We start from the raw sequence: 25,350 nt of genomic DNA on the forward strand, positions 1-25,350 counted from the left end.
ATAACATGCAACAATAGCTAAAATACTATACATCTTTGTTACATATTACTGGACACAAGACTTAGAGCAATAACATTTATGAAAAAATGGGATTCCCTTGCATTTGCCGCTAGTAAATCCTCATCCTTGACATAATATAGCACAATCATGGTCTCTCATACATTGTCCCTTGAAGAAAGGACTTTTTGTCTCACACTTTTTTGCATCAATGTGAATGACATTCTCCGCTACAAAATATGAGGAAAAAAAAATGATACATAAAATGTTAGATTTACAAAGTGCTATGTTATATATTTTTCTATAATGAGACCCATACGCATCCACATATGCAAAATTTTATTTGGCTAATTAGTCTAACCATGATTTATATATATGAAATGATAGTGTCTGATGTCCTTTGTACACTCGACTAATCCACGTACCGAGATAATGGATCCGTCTCTCTACTTTTTTCCACTTAAATACCAATATATTATCTCAATAAAAAGTCGTAACTCCCAAGACTCAAATCCTGGTCATTTAACCAGAAGAGCTTGAGTTTACTATCTGAGTCAGGGGAGCAACCAAGATCAAGTTATAGATGTTCATTTCTATCTTAGTACCCTATGCTCAAGTTTTCAAAATGGATTGATTGTATAAAGTACAACTTAATGAAATAACCAAGCATTATAATCTCCCTAAAATATGAATCTCACTTGTTGTTCGGAATATGTAAATCTATGCATATTGCATTTACAAGATGTGTGTAATGATGTGACATAATCAAAAAGTAATGTATTACAAATCTTATATAGATCATTACATTCAAATTTATAAAGAATACTAGTAGAAAAATCAACCCAATAAACTTCCTCTCCATACTTCAACTTTGGGTGTTTTTTTTTTTTTTTTTGTTATTCTACTTTATCAAACTTAGTAAATTTTTAGCAAATTTAGTTTAAATAAATTAACATTAAAAAATTCAATTTATTTCCGTTAAAGGGCTATCTTTCTATTACAGAACATTAGTTAATTAGAAACGACTTCATATATAATATTAGTCATAACTCAAAAGGAAACATGCCTGCTTTGAGTTCACTAGCAGAAGTTGGTTGTATGGATTTTTTTTTCATGATCCAAGAGGGTACTTTTGAAAATAGAAAACATATGAAAATTTTCACTGTGTTTTGGGGGTCCTTGATTTTGTGGTGGAGCTAGAGAAAATCAACTTTGGTGCACTTGAACCAAAATCCAACCCCCCATTTTTTTTCCCTTTCTTTTTTTTTTAAAATCACTTTCCCCGAAATTTGACAAAAAGATAGAGGTATTTCTTGAGATTTCAAAAATTTCACTAAACTTTCCTAAGATTTCAAAAACATCAAACAACTCGCCTGAAATTTACCAAGAATACACAAATTTCACCTCAAAAGACGTATTTTTTTGGTAAAATACAAGGAAAGATTTTTGTCATTTTGACATATCTCGTGGAAATCCTTGGAACTTCTTGAAATCTTTGAAAAAGTCTCGAAAATATTTGAAATTTCAAAGGAGATTGATCAATGTCTTTTTGTCAATTTTTTTGAGATGTCAATATCTGCTAAAAATTACTAAAGACACATTTTATATGCTTGGGTTACACAATAAAAAAATAATTCATTTTCTATCTTATGCTCTTTGGTACCTCTTTGACTCTTACAAAAACATTAACCATTAAAATCTACTCTAAAATACTCAATTATCTTTGTTGAGCCTTCTCCTTCCCAATTAAATTAGTCTTTAAAACCCCAACACAGTATCTAACTATTTGATTTCCCTGATTAAAAAGTAAAAACTTAAACATGCCTGGCCCCAGCTTTCTCTCTCTAATAATGATAATAGAGAAAGCAAATAATAATAATAATAATTTAAAATAAAAATTTAACCATTTAATTCAAACTTTTCTAAAATTACTAAAAAGCATTGAAAATCCAATTGGTTGTTTAGAATGTGATTTTGTTGTACTACTTAAATTAATAATTTCTCATAATAGTATATAGTTAATAATTAAAGTGTCGTCCATGTAGAGTTGACAAAATAGATAAAAATATATTAATTTGAACCGAATCTAATTCGTTTAAACTGATTCATTGATAAACAAGTTGGATCAAAATGTATATCCATTAGATATTCGTTTGATTTGTTACAAAAAAAAAAAAAGACTTACAATCATTTAAGGATAAGTTTGACTCCCCCTACTCATTGTGGCTTTTTAAAAGGAACTTTTAAAAAAGAAACTGTTTTGTTTTTAAAATGTTTGATTCCCTTATGAAAAAAGAGCTACTAAAAAGAAAAAGTTGGCTTAAATGTTCGGTAAAATGGTTGTAAGGTGTTTAATGTTGCGTTTAGGAGCATGAAATTTCGGATTTTGGATTGAGATTTGAGTGGATTTAGACAAATTTGAATATAATTTTATATTACATATTATTTAAATTCAATACAAGTATAAATTCAAGAATTTTCCAAACGTAGGGTAAAAGTATTTTAAATGACTAAGACTTGGTTTCACTCTCCCCTGACTTTTTTAAAATATCTTTTAAAAACAACTTGATAAAAAAGGGTTCTTTTATATTATTTTAAAAATATTTGGATCCGAAAAAGGAGTTGTTAGAAAGAAAAAGTTTGCTTTAAATTTTTGATAAAAAAGTTGTAAGCTGTTTATAAGTATTTAGTCATCTGTTTATAAGTATTTTAAATGACTAAAATAGACATGTATTTTTAGAAAATATAACTAATGCATTTATAGTTTTGTAATATTTGAAAAAAAATTAAGGACAACAATTAAATTGAATAATTTGTTTGAAAAACCTAATTTTTAGTTTTAAAAATTTTAAATTTGTAACTTTTAAAAGCTCACAAAAATGTCAAAGGTTGGCTTTTAAAAATTAAAAAAAAATTGTTTACTAAACTCGTGCGATCCAACGTTTACTTTGAAAAGGAAAAAAAATTAAGACAAAAAAAAAAAAAAAAAAAGGACCAAATCTTTCGAGCCCAACCATAACTTTGCAAAGGGACTAATAAGCGATAAATGGTTAAGGCCTAGACTAGGGGTGACAAAATGGGTCGAAACCCGACGGGTGATCCATGGTCTGTCCGTTTAAATCAGGTTTGAGTTTAATACAAGCTGATTCGTTTATTAAACGGGTTAGACGGGTTCGGGTCGGGTCACCCATTTAAAAATAAAATGAAGAAGTATTTTTATAAAAAATAAAATACGTCATTTTATATGAAATGTTAAAAAAAATTTAAATAAGTAAATATATTTTTTAAATGGATGACCCGTTTATGACCCATTTATTTAACGGGTGGGTTGGGGTTTACATAAGAATCACACGTTAATAAAATCCGAACCTACATCCATTTAACCCGAACCCGTTTATGACCTACCCGAATTAGGTCTGTTAATCTGTTTTGCCACCCTTAGCCTAGACAAGTAGACCTAAGTATGGACTCAAATCCTTTTGATCTTTCATGCTTCGTGGGCCATAGAGTGCCACACCCCAACGGAAGGAAAGAAATAGTTTTTAAAATTTGAAATTTTGTCAATATTTGAGAACAACAATTTAAGAATAATTATGTTTTATATTTAATTTTAAGTGTGTGACTATAGTTTAAGAGTAGTCATGATTTCTATTTACATTTGGGTTACTTTTTATTAAACTTTTACGCCTACGGTCTTGTTTGGAAGCACAATTATGAAACAAATAAATTATTAAAAGTGTTTTTACATTTGTGATTGATTATTAAGTGTTTTACGTTTTATTAATTATAAGTTAAAGCAAAATTTTAGTTATTGTGTTACAAAATAAATTATCAATCGAATAGTCAAAAAAATATTATTATGAATGATAGATTCTACGCCATCTAATGTATATTATTTGATCTAAATCCTCATTGATTTATCATTTAATTGACTTGTATACAATATAATTTTTTCATCTAGTTTGTCACAAATTATTCAGTCGGATCCATTTGTTAGATCTATATATAAAACATTCTCATAATAAAAAGTTAAGAATTTATGCTGAAAGTTTCAATTTTGAATCTTAAAAGAGGTAAAAAGAAATATGAAATAAAAAATAGGCGCGCACACACACACATACACAGATATATATATATATATATATATATATATATATATATATATATATATAAATTAGGAGTGCTGGTAAGATTTCTTCCAAAAGTTCGAGGTAATTAAGGTGTTAGAGGTCCCTTCCTAGAGTTGTTTAGGTGCATTATTTAAGTCCAATGCTTGGGATTTTTTTTTTTGGTCTACCCCCAAGTTATAGGGGGCCCGGGGGGAGGCCCGCTCGATAGGCTATTAGCTCAATAGTAGAGCATGTCCTTGATAATAGCATCGTTGTGCCTAGGCTGTGAGGGCTCCGAGCTGCAATGAATAGTTCAATGTGCTTATCAGCGTGCGCCTAGTGACCAATATTGACCCTGGAGATAACTCATTTTACCCTACACACTCCTCTTAGTTTATAATAAAGAATTCAAATCATATGCCAAAATGAATTGATCAAATCAATGAGGCAGCTATATTGGTTAATTTAGGCTTAGTTTGGTCTCCATAAAAATGGATGAAAAGAAAGCAATTCAGGTATTAGCGAAACCTGTTTGGCACCGCTACAAAAACAAGAATTTTCAAAAAGCCAAAAACTAATTGCCATGAAGTAAAATTAAAAAATAGATGCCATTCTAAGGAACACAAACACAGAGATAGTTTTGTAATCTTTATTTTTTAAAAAAACAAAAAAAGAATATAAAATATATGCACGCCCACACACTATGAATACCATGAAGCAGAAGAATTTGTTGTCAAAAACCATCTTTTAGCTTTTGAATGGTTCAAGTAAACAGACTAAAAGCAGGATTTTAAAAAGTTGAAAACATCGTTTACTAAAAATGCATTGCACTCAATTTTTACTTCTAAAAGAATTAATTCAAAAAAAAAAAAACGTTGCCCTGGGTTAACTTTGTCAAGCTAGATTTATGTTAAGAATCGAAGAGTTTTATTTCAATATTTTCAAATATACACAATTAAAAATGAACAAAGCTTTTTCAAAGCTAATGGAATGTTCTTCGCATCAAATTTGCACTCAAATATGTTTGAACATTAAGGATACTTTTGATTTTATTTGGAGAAAGGAAAAGAAAGAAAAATAAGGAGAAAACTTATTTTTTCCTTATATTTTCTTTCTATATAAAATATTATAAAAAATAAAAATTAATTTTAATGACTCTGAAAGGCTAACTTAAAACAGATTACTAAATTCCACATTACTGTATGAGTTACTTGTTAATTGTTATAGTTTTCTTGATATATAGCAACTATACATTGAAGCCCCCTCAAATATTCAAAGCAACGCGCACATGTACTCCCAATGGAGCAGGCAAACTACCTTTCATTTTTTGGTGACTACTACCCAACAAGAGATTATACAAGAAACCATGTGCCTGTTTTTTCGACTGCGAAACGTATGACAATAGTTTCAGTACTTATCAATACTGAATGTATGAGTAGGACCTACTTGCTGTTTCACATCCAAAAAATAGGCCTCTGAATAATTTCTCTCACCCAACCCTCACAATCCAGAGTCCACAAGGAGATTAGAATCCTTGCATCTCACACGAAATGAAAATCAGAATAACTTAGGGAATTAAATGAAAATGCAAAGCTGAAATGAAATTACAAGCTACAGAGTTCTACAGCAGTACAGCTTTCCCAGATCAGCTGCCAAATGTTAATAAAGTGCAATGACCCAAATTCATGAGAGAGTTTTTGGTCCCTATCAAATGAATTTGAAGAATGATATCAACACTTCCACAACAATTTGGGTGCAGGGGTTAGAACACAAACCAACCCAAGCCAACCCGGTTCTTTTCCTTTCTCCTTTTTCCTTTTTTTTTTTTATAAAATAATTATTTTGATTAGACCAGACTAATCAGTAGTTACCAGGCTTGGTAGCAGCAACGGCTGGGGCTATGCCTCTGGTTGTCTTGACATAGGAGGCATAGTCGCTGTAGTGCATAGTAAACAGGGTGCTCTGATAACGGGTTAGTCGGATGCGCTTCCGCAGCAACTCTGTGATGACGCCATTATAGCCAGCTTTTCGCATCAACGAGTCAATTGCCTCTGTTTTTGTCCAACCTGAAACAAATTATCCACCAATATAATAAGGGGTACATTATTTGACCCACAAAAGAACATGCTTCAGAAAGATAAATCTGGTTCACGCTTCAAATTTCAGCTGAAACACCTACTCTTTGCTTCATCCACAAACCTGGCTACTTTAGGTGAATCCATGAGACCATCAGTCGGTGTGGCTGATGAGTGGTGAGAAGGAACATAGAAATAGAACAGACCTTTAATTTTACAAATCCCTCCACACATTATTACTGATTTTTTTTTCCACTTTAGAAAAAAATATGTTATTGAAAAGGACAATGAAGATGAGATGCCTATTTCAGCTGTTGTGCATTGCAGAAAGAAGGGAAGGGTTCTCTCTCATTTTGACTAGCTTTGATAAGGGAAACTTTCTCCCAGCTTGATTGGTTTTAATAGTATAAAACTAACAATTGTGACAACTGTGACAGCAGTGTGGCAGTAAGTTGAAGCAGAGGTACTTCGCCAAATACCAGGAATAATAATTGCTATGAAAGAACTTCACCCACTGTGACCAAACACAAGTCTCGACAAAGAATTTCAATCCATTCTTCCCATTTTGAGGGCAGTTTATGATGAAAAACAAGCATGGATGTCCTGGCCAATGAACCAATAGCAAGATTCACAAAGGAGGAACTTGGTCCATTGGACTGCGAAGCACAGGTTTTGTAGAGAATTTCACCTCACTTTTGAGGGCTTGAAGTTTGGACCTTAGATTTAGATTTAGGCGGACTTGGAGAAAATGCCATACAAAATTGTAATAAATTTCATCCAAATCCATACAAATGAAAGTCCAAATCTAAAGCCTGAAAATTCAGGCTCCCGAACACAACACTTAGCTCAGTTCCCGTTTTACATTCTTGGTTAGGGTAGGAATTGTTAGGAAAAAGATAAGAAACTTGGCTCATGACTTTAGGGGTATTCAGAAAAAAAATCTGCATGCTTCTATTGCTAAATTGTGAAAAACAAGAAAGATTACATGAATGTTAAAAACTGTTAGAAGAAACATTTTTCTGCTTCCGAAGTCTCCACATTTTGATAACATAATTTCCTAAATAAATAAATAAAAACAACAAAAAGAAGTTCTACAAACAAATTTCTAGCTCACTGTCGTACAAAACTCACGAAATGGTAAAAAGAAAGCCTTATCCCTTGAAAGTAAATAAATGCTAGCAGCCAAGAATATAAAACATGAATTATATCTTACAATGTTTCAGTAATCTCTCCAGGCCAATCCATTTATACCAAATTGATTAGTGTAGCATTTTCCAACGTTTAATTTTGCAGTAGAAAGGCTTAGCTACAAGGAACAAGCAACAAAAGGCCTACCTTCATGGGCAGCCACCTCAGGCAAGTATGTGGCACTCCGCCTAGTATTATAGTCCGGATCAGTAAACTCAATAATTATACCATGCTTCCCAACCTGCAACGAGGAACCATCAAATTTGGAAAATGGGAAATAATAAAGTTAAAACACCTAAAAACAAAATTAAGTGAAACAAATTATTATTATCCAGAGTAAATTCTTCTAAACACTTTTTCTCTCTCTATTATACACACCACTGTGCCCTTTTTTGGACACTGGTTGTATATGGGCTCTGCAGGGGCAGTCTCCTGAAAGTCCCTTCAACGAGACTCAAACATACTCTACAATATTAACAATATTAAGTCAGAGCATGAGAAGACACATTGAACAAAGTAGAAACAGATGGTTGATTCAGTTCCCTCACAGAATCAAGGGCACAACTGCAGGTTAATAATTTTAAGTTTCTGACAATGAGACATTGTGGTTGCAAAAGAAGCAACTTCAAGGAAAAACATTCAGAACCATCATGTCACAAGTTCTATAATTTCAAGCAATCTCACTTGTCGACTCATCTACCCATCCCTATCTGAGGGACAACATACGCAAGTAAAAAGGCCAATACCAAGGCCAATACCCAGCTGTGGTCCCACCAAGGAGGGTATTGAGAGAAGTGGTTTGGATACAATAACTCATCATGTTTGCAAAGACAGCTAGGAGAATACACCAGATCATCGACTCAAAATCTTTGAAATTCAAGGTTGAGCAAATGCAGCCAAATAAGCTGTTGAGCATGGGATATAAACAGAACTTAATAAGTTGAAATCTGCACACATCTCAATCTATATGTTCCAAAAGCTTAAAGCAAGTGAAAAGGAACAAACCTCCCAATCAAGGTAATTAAGACCAGTTTCATAATCAGTCAGAATGGAAACTGTACATTCCAAATAAGGTAATTCTTTAGCCTGTATAGGAGGGAACCGGCGGTCTCTCAGAGCACTGCAGGATTTTAAAGATGAAAGAAACACATTAAGTGGATAATTTGGAGGCATGCCTTTAGAGCATAACAAGTTTAAAATTTAAAAAAAATAAAAATGCAAAACATCCCAGATGAAAGCATCAGATAACCACCTGCAGTAAACAGTTCCACCTTTTTCCAACTCTTGCAACAATAAAACCGAACCGAACTTTATTGGCTGGAAAGATATGCTAGAATTACTACGGGGAAGAAATCAACAGTGGGATTTATTCAGGAAAGAATTTGTTGCTTGGCTTCTCTTTGAGGTTTTTGTGCAGGCTGTCTAAAGGGTTGCTGTTTTCAAGATGTCATCAACGATAGGAATGCTTTATTAAAATTTAGTTTTTTTTTTTTTTTCCTCTCTTTTGTCATTCTGTTTGAGGATTACTTGTTCTCCTTTTTTGTCTATTCTTCTGCTTAAATAAAGTTTCTTCTTCTTTAAAAAAAACATACAAATAACAGAGGGAAATTAGATGACAAGCACAATTATGTAAACACAAATAGGGAAAACATATAGACAAGATATCAGCTTCCAGAGATATGGAAAATATTGGAAGGAACCAATGAACAACCATTGCAAATGGGGGGCAACAACATATCCATTTTGAAAGAGTTCATAATCATTCCATGGAATTGGCTTTGGGCTCCTTTAGAGACACTTGTACAGCCTCTGCTCTGAATATTAGAGGAGCTTAAGAAAACCTCAAAAATAAATCAACACCCTCGATTTCCCTATTGAAAATTTAGAAAGGTAATAAATTTTTGTGTTAACTGTGCTTCAGGTCATGGTAGTTGCCCTCAGTTAGAATTTGGTTCCAACACTTCTTAAATTTTAAATAAGGTCCTGCTAGTTATGAAATGGAAACAACGATAATCAGTCATTCAGGGTCAATTACATGCATAGCACACAAAATGGGGGCTGTGGCAGGCCACTTTCACATCACTTAATCCTAAAGAAAGATCCTAAACCATATGGAGTGGAATTTTCCCCAAGATCTCAAATTGGATGATAAATCTAATACAATATAGCATCTATATGCTCACATGGGTCGAGTAATGTCAAGATAGTGGAACCATATTATATATCCATATATACTCACCACCCATTGTTTGATTTGAATGTAAAATTTGCAATCTTAATTTACAAGTTGTACTAAATTGTAACTAATTTTAGTAACAAGAAAGATTTCAGGGAATCAAATTGTAAACCAAAGCAAACTGCAGGGACCAAAAGGATTGACGAACGAGGATCACAGTTTTCTAGACGAAGGATTGAGGATATCTTTTTAATGGAGTTTCAAACTCTCAACCTATGATTCTCTAGCCATCATTCAGTCATCCGCATCTTCTGTATTTCTCTTGCACACTAACTCAGTGTTTAGTACACAGTAATGGAATGGGGTAGAATGACACTGATCATGTTTCTCCCAACATGTTCATCATATAATTTTTTATTCCATTATACTCCTAACTCATCCAATTAAAGCATATCAAACATAGCATAAAGGTCATTTAACTACACAACAATGTCTTGCAAGGAGGACAACTTATATTAGGATAAGTGAGTTGTTGCTTAGATGTAATCATTTATTAATTTTTCAACCTTTATTTAGCTATAAAATTATATGGTTATCAAGATTTAGATTCTTTCTCAGTTAACAATGTTTTCACTCCACCCCTCTAAAGTTAAGGCTTTTATTTGGTTGGTTCTTAATAGAGTTAACACTATCAATCCATTGCAGAGTAGGGGGCGGCCTTCTAAGGCACTATCTCCTCATGTGTGTGTTCTTTGCTTTGACAGCTGTGAATCTACCTCCCATTTTGTTTATGCATTGTCAATATGAAATAAGCTTTTTAGTTTTATTGGGAAAAGTTGGGTCCACACTAGTCAGTGGAGGATTTTCTGGCAATTTCTTTTTTCTGGAGTTTGGAAGGGGCAAATACAGGGTGTGATTGGTATGCTGTATTGTGGGGTATTTGGAGTCTTTATGGGCTGTTGCTGCCGGTAGTTTCAAGGGAATGTGTTTTGAAGATGTTCAATGCAACTTCCAATTTGAGGACTGAATGAAGATAGATGCACTAAGAATCAACCTAATGCAACAATTTCAAGACTATAATATACTGCTACTAAAAAATGTCCATGTCACATTACCTAACAAAGCTTTCTAAAACAATTTTGGAGTGAAAAGATTATAACACTTAAAAAGGGGGATCACAACTCCAAATTGGAACAAGACATAAATGAGTCATTAATTTGAAATGCATGTCACATATTTTTCAACAATACCTGGTTAAAGCATAGTCCTTGAAACCATTGATCAAGCAACGAGCTTCAAGAGTTCCTATGCATCCACGCAATCGAGGCTCCCCACCATTTACCACTTTCTTCCAGGTGACAAACAACGGACTGATAAGAAATGTTGTGTTAGATGCAGACAATATACACCACAACTCAACAAGGATCTAGCATGACGAAACATAGGCTTATGAACGCAATTTGTTAAACATAATAAATTTCAAATGACTAGCATATATTGTTTGAGGTAGAATTATAATAAATACTTAAATAAATGAAAAATAACGAAATAATTATTTGAGAACATCAAATATTCAATAAAGCAAACCTTAGTTATCTTAACACTAATTCTAATCTTTGATAACATCCAAACACCAAGGACATGCTTTCGCACAGAAAACACAAACATTGAATATCAAAATAAATATAATATTAATGTAGGAAATATGTGAATGAAAGAACTATTTAATTGGGAATAATACTAATAATCCACTAATAGCAAAACTTTACCGTAACAGCGACCATCCAAATAGTATAGCAAGATACATGGTCAAATTATTTTGAAAATTAACTTCTTTAACCACTAAACCAATATTGTTATATCACGCGTCTCCATATCCTTAGCCAACATCAAAATATTTTTATTCCACACATCTAAATATTTAAAAAAAAAAAAAAAGGATTTCCAAATGAACACTATCAGTCATTGTTACCTTTATTTCAATTGCACATTACCATCTCACAGCGGCCAACATCACACCTTACCCCTTGCGTATATGTATTTCTAACTATATATACAGATACACACACACATGCATGTGTGTGTGTATATATATATATATACATACATGGTACATCCATCCACACACGCACATGTACATATATATATACGTGTGTGGATGGATGTACCATGTATGTACATACTTATGTACGTGCGTATCATAGGACAAATAGGAAAGCACCAAACTTATATATATATATATATATATAAATGTCTGGAAAAATTAATAAATAAAAACATTAAAACACCGGAGAATCAACTACTAAAACTTCATAAAGCATTCCTCAATATCAATTCATTCCTCCAAAAATATCCCACAAAGGCACTCATCAATCCGACGCCAGATAACAAAGTCCCTACATTTAATATCAAAGCACCTATGAGGCTATATCCATACACAAAAAATAACCATGCACTCTGCTATAATCCAATAAGATTAACTTCTTGTGCTCAAGGAATAATAATAACTTGTCATGTCCAAAGAATAACAACCCCAGTGATGTTACCAGCAATTAGAACAGGTCTTTCTGCCATGGAGATAATCATAACCCATCTTTTCTGCCAAAGAGACATACTATCAGAATTTCCATGTACTATTATATCTTGCGTGAAACCAGACAACAAGTGGATTCTTCCTATGCTGAACAATTAGGCCAAAGAGTAAATGCACGTGCTCATAAGCTACATACCTCATCTGCTGAATAGTTCAACAAGCAAAAAAGATATCTGAAAAAAGATGATGAAGCAACAAGTTTCAACTTTGAATTTCTCGGATATCATCTCAAATGTTGCTCATTTCTGTGAAATTTGAAAAGGGATGCATCTATATTCCCATCTCAAATGTTCCAACAGTGGTTTTTTATTCTCCCACATATTAAATCTCAAAATCAAGTTTTTTCCAACCAAAGGAGAATGATGCAGTATAAGCTGTGAGACACAACTCAAAAGATTTTTCAACATCTTTCACTTTTTTTCTACAATTTTTCCTATTATTGCAGTGTTTTTGTACTTTAGGATTTTTTTAAAAAAAAAAAAAGAAAGAGGTGTCCTTGTATTAAGCTCCCTAACTTTTATTACATTCTAAAACCATTGGTGATACAAATAAATTGTATGCACTCCTCATTTTCACACATCAGCTTCCTCTCTAAAACCATTGGTAATACAAAACTACATGGAATTACAAACATACCCCTAAAATACACAAGTATTACAAACAAGAACCCAAATAAACATAATCTTATACTAGTTAATACTAAATACACAAAATAAAACCAATTAATTAAACAAATTAATCTGTGTCCTTATCATAATGATCTGACAAGTTTTATGCTGGCTGTCAGCTACCTAATGCAACCCTCCTCTTTGTCCTATGTTTCTCCATTAATCTCCAACAAGGGTCAATCTGTTTGGCTTCTTGTCCTAGATCAAATCTCTCCCATTTAGAAAAAAATCAGCCTTTAATTTTCTCCTATTTTTCTAGGTTGAAAACATTAATGTAAAGGAGGGCAATTCATTTCAGTTCAAAGGATCTAGTTTGAATCCAATGTCAAAACAAAACATTTGCCAACTGTCTATAATGATAAACAAGAAAAACAAGAAACACATTTGACATGTACATCGACATGCATTTAAAAAAAAAAACATTTTCTTTTTTTTTTTAATAGAAAAAGAAGATACACTCATTGAATAGGAAAGAATGTACAACAAGGAGAAAAAGATCCTCCTATAAAAAGAAACCTAAATAGACTAGAAAACAATCAAAATAAAACTGCCTTCCAATCCCTATGAAGATCAGAGAAAACACTCCTTAAAAACCACCAGCTGCAAAAGATCAGAGAAACCAAGTATTGAATCCTATCCCAAAGCAAAGTATCATAATTCATCTTTCCAGAAAAGGTAAGCATTCCTTTCCATCCAACTTGACCATAAAACTGCACAGATGCCACCACAAGTCCACAAGACTAAACCATCACCATTATTCCCAAAACCTATAAAAGAGATGTGCCATAATTTCTCCCACTGAAACTGAGCCAACCCAGTTCTCCCTAAAAAACAGCAAATCGCTTGTTCCAGATTCCCCAAGAGAAAGGCAATGCGAAAATAGATGTGAAGCAGATTCTGAGTTATCAAAACACAAGAAACAAACATCCAGAGATGATGCCTTCGAAGGCCATCTACTCTGCAGCAAATTGTTGGTGTTAACTCTATTACCAACCAATAAAACGCCTTGATCTTAGATGGGACTTTAGCTTTCCAAATGAAACGATGAAGGAGAATGGGTAAAAACCTCAGGAATCCAATCCCCAACTCCTACCATTCCTCTCACATGAGAAATGACAAAACCTAACAAAACCAATAAAGAAGACAGTTCCTCCAACTCCCTATCATTTAGAGGCCTACAAAAGTGAATCCCAAGAAACAAGTAGGCCCATTTGAATTAATGAAGCAAGTAATGACATTGTGCATTAATGAAAACGATATAAAAGAGGGAATGAAATGAAAGGCACATAATTTCCCACCTAAACATCTTCCCAAAAGAGTATCCAAGACCCATTGCCCACAAGAATATTTTATATAAAGAATAATCAAAGGATAAAATCAAGCAATATTTTTCCAAGGACATATCATAGAACATTTAAAACCCCAACTTGTATCCCACTCATTAGAATGTAAGCCAAATTTACTTTTTATAACTTTATGCCAAAGAGAATTCTCCTCTAAAGGAAAAAGCCACAGCCATTTAACCAATTAGATGTGTTTTTAGACACCAAATTTTCAGTACTCAAATCACACTCCACCTTAGATCTACGCACATACTACTCCCAACTAATCAAATAAGCCAAATTTACTTCTTATAACTTTATGCCAAAGAAAATTCTCCTCTAAAGGAAAACACCACAGCCATTTACCCAATAAGACGTTATTTTCAGACACCAAATTTCCAGTACTCAACTCACACTCCACCTTAGATCTACACACGTACTCCCAACTGACCAAATTTCTCTTTTCCCCTACCCCTTACCACAGGAAATCTCCCATTTCTTTCTCAATTTTCCTAGCTCCCCCAACCAAGATTCCTAAAACAGACAAAAAATAAAGAGCAGCAATAGAAAGACATGTCTGGATAAGAGTGATATGACCACCTAGAGAAAATGAAGCACCTTCCCGCCCATCTAAACACTTGGACACCCTCTCAACTACCAGATCCCAGAACCCAACAGACCTAAGATTACCCATAAAAGAACTAAAATAAGACAAGGGCCACTCAATAATGCCACACCCAGTGAAGGAAGCTAACTCCAAAGACCTGAACTGCTAATTAGATTAATACTAGCAAACCCACTCTTACCCAAATTTATTTTAAACCTGAAACCTTGTCAAAAATCTACAGAATTGTAAGAACATTAAAAAATGACTCTCTTTGATCATCTAAAAAAAGCACACTGTTATTTGGTAATAGTTTTTAATAGGGCTATAATGATGTAAAAAAGAAAAGCAGAGTTAACATAAGCACATACTTTTTCTAAAAAAATACAAACATACTAATAAAAAATTGAAACCCCCAACAAAAATCACAAATGGGAAGCTTATAACTTGATAAATGCCACTAGACGATGTCCATTGGATGACACCTTGAGGTGTGTGGAGAAAAGCGAGTAAGTAGGAGGATCAGCCACCACAGGCTACTTCAGGAGGCACTTGAGTCAACCAGCAGTGACCAACATCCCAATTACATACCCAATTTTGCGTCAACTCCCTCTTCATACTAGTTCAAAAAAGTGAGATAATTGCTGAGGTATTTTCACTTCTAAATCCTTTTTCTCTCACCTTTTAAAACCTCCATCCCCAAACCTTTTTCCTTGAAACCACATTATTAGGAGGGCTAAGGTACTTGGGAAGATTCAGGTTTTTAGTCTGGACCATGATCTTGGAAAGGATTAATATACAGGATTTGCTTCAGAGGTAAAAGGCCCCATAAAGCTCTCAGTCCTGACATGTGCTGCATGTGTCGTGCAAACAAAGAAACAAATGCCCATCTGTTTGTGCATTGCAAGGTGGTATCGAACCTTTAGAGTGCCCTTTCCTCATTTTTGGGGTAGAGCGGGTGGCTCCGAGAAAGGTGGTAAAATTGTTGCTGGTTAACTTCAGAGGTTTTGGAAAGAATAGAAATGGAATTGCTCTTTGGTGGTTGTCTCTGCCATCCTTTGGACTCTTGTGGATTGAGAGGAATGCTAAGATTTTGAAGGTCGCTGTCGCTCAACCTGCTCACAGTTACTTTGTATAGAGCAACTTTCCTCACTTGACTTGGTTTTTTTTTTTTTTCTAGAGAACACAACTGTCAGACCTCATGAGAGATTGGAGGGCAGCACTCTAGTAACTGATAGTTGTACTGTTTTTTTTTTTTTTTCCTGGTTACGTTTTTTTTTTTTTTCTGGTTCTTTAGCGTATTAGCTTTTGTGTATCTTTTGTTAACAGGAGAGGACTCCTTGTCCTCCATCATGTACCCTGCTTCTTGGTTTTTGATAAATAGTTTTCTATCCAAAAAAAAAATAGAGAGAGAGATAATTGCCGAATCCGAGCTTGCAGCTCAAAACATAGTTAAATTAATACCCATTCCTTTTAATACTTCAAGTGCTTCCATTGCATATAATGCAAATCCCTAAATCCCAACAAGCCTGTCAAACTAGTATCTTTTGTATTTATATAAAAAAAAATAATAAATGCATGCCTTTTGCTGGCTTCAATTGCTTGCCTAGGACCCATGCAAGGGCAAGTTCGCCTGATCCGGGCAGGCATGGCCACATGGCCACCTGTACACCAGGGGAATAATAAAAATTATGTGATTAATTTGGCCAACAAAGATGAATAAATAACAAAATAATCAATCTAGACAAGGTGAATCCTGGCTTTGTGAGCTTAAATGTCTAGCACAGGCCCTCTATAAGCATGGGCACACTAGTCAAGGCAGAGGACCATGGCCACCTCTAACTACAAGGTAAGCGTGAAACTTATGCAATAATTCATACAACCAAAATGAAACAAGTCACAAAATATTTTTGTATTGCATGATTTTAACTTATGCTAAATTTCAATGGTACCATTTTGATTTTAAAAATCATAAAAGAAAAAAATATAATAGGTTTTCTAAACTAAATATTTCAAACATACTGTACAACATCCAAATCAACAAGCACTTCCAATACATACATAAAATAATCCCAAATCATGCAAATTACTGTATCAACTGTCACATATTAAGCTGATGCAGCCACAAATTTCAATATTAACCAAGAGCCATGAATTTCACTATTAACTAGCAGTCTAGCAGACTTCAAAGAAACCACAAGTTGCGAGAAAGTACAATTTCAAGTCTTGAAAGCAAAAAAAAAAAAGAGGGTAGGGTAATCTATGAAAACTTGTACAAATAAAATTTCTAGGCCTTCAGTATCAAGTTCTGTTAATAAACATAACCGAAAAAAATTCATAAGCCGCGAGGTCCACTATTGCCTAATGAGATCCACTTAAAAGTCAATTTTAAAACTAACAAAACATCAGAGATTGTCCATCACTCTGCAACCAAACATACAAACTAGCTTACTTTCAAGTGTTGGAAAAAAAATTATCTTGCACTACACTCCAACTGCTTGCCTCCAAATCCTGCTGGATTGCTTACAGCACACACAAATTAAGCAAATAATGTGCTTTCATAAAAGATTGTCCAGCTCGCGTACAACTTGCTCCAGGTACTTTGAATACATTCACAAAAAACATCTCCATATCTTCTAGACATGCCTAGTGTTAAGATGCCACAATCATGTGGTAAACATCTGGCACATGTCAAGAGAATTTGTACATGTCAAAGTTAGAAGTCATTAAACAAAACAACATTTTCCTAATAAAACAATATGAGTTGCTCCTCACTCATTCGTCACAAATAACAAACTATCTGACTTAGAATGCATGGGCTCTAGGCACCAAAATCTTCACAGTAAAATAGGTTAGGAGAGAAAAAAAAAAACAGACACACACACACACACAACAACAACAACAGCAATGCACTATAAAAATGTGCAGTGACTGTAAAAGAAAACTGCTAAAACTTTCTTTCTTACAATGTCCATTATTTAGGACACACAAAAAAAATGATCTTCCAGCTTAACTTCAGTATCCACTAACGATCTTCTAAGAGAATATAAAACAAAAATCTTCCTTTATTACCTCAGTTTTCTTAGAAACCAAACAGGGACCAAATATTCCCAATATCAGCAAATAACATCACAAAGTAAAGGAAGAATTAGTGCAGGCTATCAATCAACAGACACCAACAAAATAATAAATAAATAAATAAATAAATGCATGACATATTCGCAAAAAAAAAAAAAAAAAAAGTGGGAAAATGAATTGCTGTAATTGAAAGACATTCTTTTAAAAAAGAAAAATAAAAACAAAACCTCGTGATCACCTCATTACAGTTACACAACCATTTCTACAGCAAATTAAAGCTACCTGGCCCCCAAAAGAAAACATCAAAAAATCAAAACACGTGCATCGCTTCACGAGAGGGAGAGAGAGAGAGAGATAGAGAGAGAGAGAGAGAGTACTGTTGACCCTCGTCGAAAGCAGGAGGGGGGGCTTCTTCGCTGTTGTAGTGAGCAACGAGGGTGTCGAAGCAATAGACCACCATCTCCCGATTAGCCGACACCATTGCGATTCTTAGAGACCCTTTTCTGCAATTGAATTGCGGATCCGATGATCGGCTCTCCAATAATCTTAATCTGGGGGCGTTTATCTAAATCTAAATTTAAATAAATAAGCAACAATTCGTCTTTCTTCTTCTTCGGTACTCTACTCTATTTATGGAGAGAGAGAGAACGAAGAAGCTTTTCCTCTCTCCACTCCACCGGGCACCAGGAGACGCCTCCTCTCTCTCTCTCTCCCCTCTTTCTGGCTCTGGGAAATTAAAAATGAGGTCATAATGCCCATATTGCCCTTGGTTGTTATTTTCTTGTACCGGGATTACCCTCCAGAACTCTTATTCAACTTCTTTTTATTCAACTTCTTTGAAATGACCAAACTACCCTCAAGGGCATTGGAGTACTTTTATGGTCGGCATCTTCCACGAGCCAAAAATCAAAGGGGTTTTCGCGTTGTGCTAACGTTACTCGACCAAGATCGATCACATTTGCTCCTCCCCCTCTCTCTCTCACTCCTCAATTTTCTTTCCTCTTTTTTTTTTTCTTAAATAATAATATTTAACTAAATCATTGGAATAAGAAGTCGTTCGTCTACTTTTTTATACTTACATATTAAATTATTATCTCAAATGAAAAGTTAAAATTCTGTGGACTCGAATCCTAATATTTTAAATCAGTAAAATCTTAAGTGTACCACTTGAGTTTTGAGTTTTTCATTTACAAGTTCAAATTAAATAGGATAGATAAATAAAAAAAATATTGCTTTGCAACCGATTTAATGACTATCTTGATATTAATTTGAGCATTTTCTCTTTTAAAAAAATTTGTGAAGGTTAGACGAAAATAAATTTATGGGGATAGGAATCAAAATAGGAGTGCAAGTGGACACCGAACGCACATCCATGCATTCCTACTATATAAAAAATTAGTCATGAGCACATATTATGTGTAATGACCTGAATAATAATAATGTAATTTAAATAAAGAGGAAGGGAAATGGAAATAATAACAGAAGGAGGCAATCGACAACATTGCACTTGGAAGGAATAACTAAGGGAAATTATCAAGGCCTCGTCGACGAACACAGGGGATTCGTCGACGAGGGTATAAGAGGACCTCGTCGACAAAGACAAGATTCGTGGACGAGAAGATACCGAGAGAGGGTTTTGGGGAAGTATGAAATTCGTCGACAAATGTGCAGGTTCGTTGACGAACTTTTTATAGGACTCGTCGACGAGGTGGCGTGTCTCATTGACGAATCTAGTCCTATAAATATCAAAAACTCGGATTTAATCGTCAAAATTTAGAAAAATCTCACTCTCTCTCTCTCTCTCTCTCTCTCCATTCTGTTTCTCTCCCTTCTCTCTTCGATTCCGGCTCCGTCACTCGTCGGATCGACAATCTGAAGCCACCACGACTCTCTTAGGGAAGTTCTCTCCAAATCTGCCGGAGCGGATCGTCGGTGGAACTCCGTTGAAAATCATTCATGAGTTGAGGTAAAACTTTTTATGGCGAATTTGGTCCTACTGTAGTTATAGGAAATGATATTCGTATGAAAATACTGAAGTTTAGTACTGGAAGTTTTCATTTTCAGGGTATTGATTAGGAAATCCTACGGGTGTGAGACTAGAATTTATAAGGGCTTTTCTCAGTAATCAGGTAAAGGAATAAACTAAAACAGTTATTTTCCATACAAATTATTATTATGTATGAGTAAACGTATTTTCAAGAAAGCATGTATTATATTTGTATATTACAAAAGAAATGCACGTTTGGGAAAATACTGCTATTATGTTGAGATGTATATATATGTATGAGATGCTAGAAATTATGATTTTTAGAATACAATGTATGACTTTATACAGCAAACGTGTGGCATGAATATTACTTTACGTGAAATGTATTATGATATGAATTTGTTACGAATGAAGCATGTTTTCAGGAATATGAAATGTTACAATACAAATGATGTTGAAAATACATGATAATTGATTTATTTTTAGAATGATATATATATAAAATGATTTCAGCATGAGGTCGTATATATATATATATATATATATATATATATATATATATATATATAGAATGATTTCGGCGCGAGGCCGTATTTATGAAATGATTTTCGGCGCGAGGCCTTATTTATGAAATGATGAAAAATGTTATAATATCATATATTATATGTTATAAGAACCCAAATGTTAGTTTAGTTCAGTTCAGGAGTTCGATACCGTAATTTAAAGATCAGATATCTATGATCAGATTCGTGCTAACCACCCTATGAAGGGGTGAGAGATGAATAGTTGATGTGGCTTTCAGTGTAGAGTGTGGACGTCCACCTGGCAATCCGGATCTGGGTGTGGCGTGCCTATCATACTTACAGATATTTTTGACTTGGCAGTGGTCGGCCAGCCATTGTTGGGTCTCGCCTTCAGGCTGCATAACCCGTCATGGGGGGTAATACATGACATCAGCTAGCTATTCATCCTAGGTATGTTTTCAGTATTATCAGTTATAACAGATGTTTTATGAACGATATGATTTATTAGCAAATATGAAAGTATATGATTATTCAGTACCATATGATGAATGTTTACAAATATATAAAATGTACTATATATGTATAATTGCATTAAATGTTCATGTTGGTATACAGTTGTATTTAATTTATTTTTCCTTATTGAGAAGTGTCTCACCCCCGAATTTAATTAATTTTTCAGGAGACCCTGAGAGACCGGCGGGTCGTGGTCGCCTTTGAGTTTATTGAGTTACCCCGTTATGAGGGTAAGTCGTGTACTAGGATCAGGAGATTTTTGTTGTATGATCCTAAATTTATTTTGGCACTTTTGGAGATTGTATATAAACACAGTATTATGGAATTATAGTAGACTCTGGTATTATGTATTCTATGGTTTGAGAATGTGATTTATATTTACTGCTGCTTAAGTTTCCGATGTAATTGACAGGTGTCCCCGTTATCCACGGGTTCGTGTTGAATTTTCTATTTATTATATTTCATTTTATATTAAGATTTTTGAGGTCGTTACATTATGTACGTACTTTTTATAAAAAAATTATATTTATTTTTAAAAATAATTATAAAGAAAATAATTACGAGTTGAAAGGTATTTAAATTTGTTTTAAAAAGTAGTTATGATGAATTATAATGATATTTTAGGATAGTTATCAATAGTTATAGAGGTATTTCAGCTAGAAACTTGAAAAATTTTATTTTTCTCCTACTCTTAAAGGGTTGGGTTTTTGCTTTTTACACTTATATTTTTAATTATTAATTTTTTAAAAAATAAAAGATATTTATAGAGGGATAAATTTTATATTTGTAAAAAAAAATGAGACAAAAAATTTTATTTTGGTTCATTCATTATATAAATGAATGATTTTCAAATGCAATTTCCTGAGTCATTTAGTAAACGAGTTGAATTTGAACATGAATGGGATCGACTCATTTCAGCTTATGAGGGGGTTAATTATAGGCTAGATTTATATTTATTTAAGAAGGTTGAATTAGAGTCATTTATGAGTTAGTTTAATGGGGTCAAATTAGGCTTGATAGATTATAGTAGGCTTATAAATCGAGCATAAAATTATCTACCTCAAACTCAGGAACATGAATTTAGTGATAAGACTAATACTCGAGGTCAATAGGTTGGCAAAAAAATTTAAACGAAGTATTAGTAGGAGTCACATTTTACCTTTCTGCCTAACAAAATCTCGTCTCTCAAAATGAGATGTTTCAAAAGAACCAAACCATCAACAAACATCTCAATAACTTGATTCACTAAGAGTTCGTGAACTTGTTCATTTGCATAATACAAATAAGATTAGCAAGTATATTGAAGTTAGGTCTAAGCTCGGCTTGACCCATTTTCTAACCCAAATTCCTCTTCAAATGTGAGTTTCAAAACCACACACTTAACCATAATAATATTTCTTTATAGGCAAACTATTTCATTTTAAAAGATGATTGAAGTTATAAAAAAACATTTTTTTCACATTTTTAAAATTCTAGTTTACATTAGAAATTACAAATCTTTCAAACACATTTATTTTTTGGATTACAACAATAATCCCATTAAGATGTTTTTGTTTTGGTGGTTTAAGTTAGATTAGGTTAAGCAACTATAGCATGTGTTTGGTGGATCCTTCCCCCATGGGCTAACCAAATTAATCTCAACAAATTAAAATATAAAAATTAATTAATTTAGCCATCAAATAATTAAATTTCACGATAGATTATTAATTTGACTCAATAACTTATTTTGTATATTAATTTATAGGTCATGCATATCAACTAGATTTGAATTTGTGCTATTTTAGATGCTTCTGCCAAGTCGATACCTCTATTTAATTTAAAAATTTTCTCTTCCTACACTTATTGTAACGACCAAAAAATAATAATTAAAAATTATTATTATTACTAATTAATTAATTATTATTATTAAGAAAATTTATTAAATTAAGAAATCTGAAAATTATGTGTGTGTGTGTGTGTATATATATATATATATAAAATAATAATATTATAATATAAGATATATAAATATATTAAAACTGATGTTTCTTGAAGTTTGAACAAGCTTCAGGAAGATTTTTTCTTTCTTGCGAAGACAACAGAGAGCCCCCAGCTGCGTCCACTTTCTCTTTCTCACTCCTCCGTTCACTTCACTCTCTCTTCTCAATTTCTCGGCAAATATTAGGCCGATCGAAAATTGGAGAATACTACTGGGCTCCATTCTCCGCCACCAACATTTCTACCAAAGTGGATTTGTCGTAGAAGTAACGTAGGCATATCTCTTGGGATAAGGCAAATTCTCACTCTTACATTAATTTTTCTTAAATCTTAAGTCAAATTGACGATCAGATACCACAATGAGAATCTAAGGATAATTCTCTACAAGTCTAGTGGAGCGGATTTCTCGTGGGGTCGTTGTAGGCATAACTCCAAAACTATGATAAATGAGTTATTTAAAAATTAATTGTTATTTTATTATTGTATATTATGAAATGTTAAAATAATATTTTATTGGGGTTGATTTGATTGAATCAGGGTTCAGGTGAACGCTGCGGGTACAATTTTGGGAACCCTGCAGGCGTGGTTCAGGAAATCAGGTAAGGGGGAATAAAATTATATCAGTATTTTATTAAGGTGAACCGGTTATTTACGAGCATATAAAATTTATTATTTATCTATATGATTTTTTTTAAGAACAATTTGGGTACTGGAAAATGATGATTTTGTTTAAAATTTATATTTGGAATAATTGCATATGACATTAAATTCGTGTGACATAAGAACAATTTTTTCCTAATAAATTGAATATGAATTACTATGATATTTGGGTTTACATGTGAGAACATTTGGAATGATTATGACATGATGAATGAATTGTTATGTTTGACTCATGTGTGGAAATATAGTGATCTGTTAGATTACTGTGTGGGAATGTATTGATATGTTGGATACCTGTGTGGTAATGCATTGATGCGTTTATATGAGCTAACTGGTGTGGTTATTCATATGCATCTCAATATAATGTTGACATGAGAATGTTGTTATATTGCTTAAATATAAATCATGATATGACGTTGACAGGTCGAGGAGCTCGTCATATTATCATTTATATAGGGTAGAACATTGGCAGGTCGAGGAACTTGTTATACTGATGTGCTACGAGTAGGTCATGGGAAATGGATACTGGTGAATAATGGTGTCTGTGTGGGCCACATGTCTTGGAAGCCGGAGTGATGCCTGTGGGGGCCACGTTATATCCTATGTGGATAATGGCGTCTGTGTAGGTCATGTTATGTATCTTGTGTGGATGGTGGCGTCTGTTTGGGCCATGTTATGTATCATGTGTGGGTAGTCGTGCCTGTGTGGGTCACGTGTAGATAAGAAGTACGTAAGTACCTGTGTGGGCCACGTACTGATATGTACGCAGTTACTCTGTGTGGGCCACGTACTGAAGACATTAGAAGACGAAGTATGAGATGCATGATTCCTGTGTGGATGTGTTGTGTGCATGTGAATTTAAGTATAACAGAATAATAATGATATAGTATATTGTGAATGCACGTGTGTGCATGCGGCGAGGTAAACATACCACCGGGGGCTTGCTGAGGAAGGCGAGTGCTCTGATAAGTAGTTTCTGGGTATTAGTGCAAAAGGATACTACTTATATGAGCGAGTAGACATCCCGATTCTTGGAAACCTTCGCCTTTAAAATAAGAAATATGTGTATACTGACGGTGAGATAATTCTCCACCTGAGGGCTTACTGAGTAAAGTGAGTGCTATGGTAGGTATCTTTTAGGTACCAGAGTAGAGGGAAGCCACTTGTATGGGCGGGTAATCTTCCCTATCCTCAAAGACTTTTGCCTGCACAAAAATTATGTACTTGTGCATATTGGATGTGTGTATGATATTAAATGTCAGTGATGTTATTGATGATATGTTTTCCCAATTGTTATTGATGTTATATGAAAAGCAGTTTATTTTGATATATAAATATTAAAACTCATTTGTCATACACTATTATAATTTATTTCACCCTTATTAAGAAGTGTGGCACCCTAGTGGATTAATAACTTTTTAGGTTCTTCTGGAGATTGGACTTAAAGGCCTAGGTTAAGACTGTTTTTGGTGGTTTCTTTTTGGGATATTGTGAGATACTGATATATATACAGATATATTTGTATTGGGTTATCTTTTAAATATTGGTTGTAGATACGGATATTTGGATGTTGTAGTGTTCGTTTTTGGATTGTTGTATAGAACTCTGGTATTTATTTGAGGTTATTTATTTGTATTCCGCTGCGTGTATGTTAATTATGGTATCAGATACAGCTAATTGGAACACATGGCACCCAGACCCCATTTAACGAGTTCGGTGCGTCACACTTATGACCCATATGCATATTTTCAAAATCAACTTGTCTAAATGTTAGAATTAGTTGTTCTTAATATTTAATTGTTTTACCATTACAATTGATCTAGGGTTGATGTTAGCATTTTGTGAGGTGTATATATTTTTTTTACTATGGGAAACCAAA

General features: G+C 33.6%; 1 protein-coding gene across 1 annotated transcript; it reads right to left on the bottom strand.

Moving 5' to 3' along the window:
* Window positions 1-5,681: 5,681 nt before the first annotated feature.
* On the bottom strand, window positions 5,682-18,775 carry LOC131165245 (uncharacterized protein At2g38710). The gene is made up of 5 exons (XM_058122855.1): window positions 18,188-18,775; window positions 10,796-10,915; window positions 8,375-8,489; window positions 7,517-7,610; window positions 5,682-6,172 (listed from the first exon to the last, which is right to left on the bottom strand). Exons 1-5 carry the CDS (start codon window positions 18,289-18,291, stop codon window positions 5,967-5,969), a joined length of 639 nt encoding a protein of 212 aa, XP_057978838.1. The 5' UTR covers window positions 18,292-18,775; the 3' UTR covers window positions 5,682-5,966.
* Window positions 18,776-25,350: the final 6,575 nt, after the last annotated feature.

Source organism: Malania oleifera, chromosome 10 (genome assembly GCF_029873635.1).
Source record: "Malania oleifera isolate guangnan ecotype guangnan chromosome 10, ASM2987363v1, whole genome shotgun sequence".
Lineage (NCBI taxonomy): Eukaryota > Viridiplantae > Streptophyta > Magnoliopsida > Santalales > Ximeniaceae > Malania > Malania oleifera.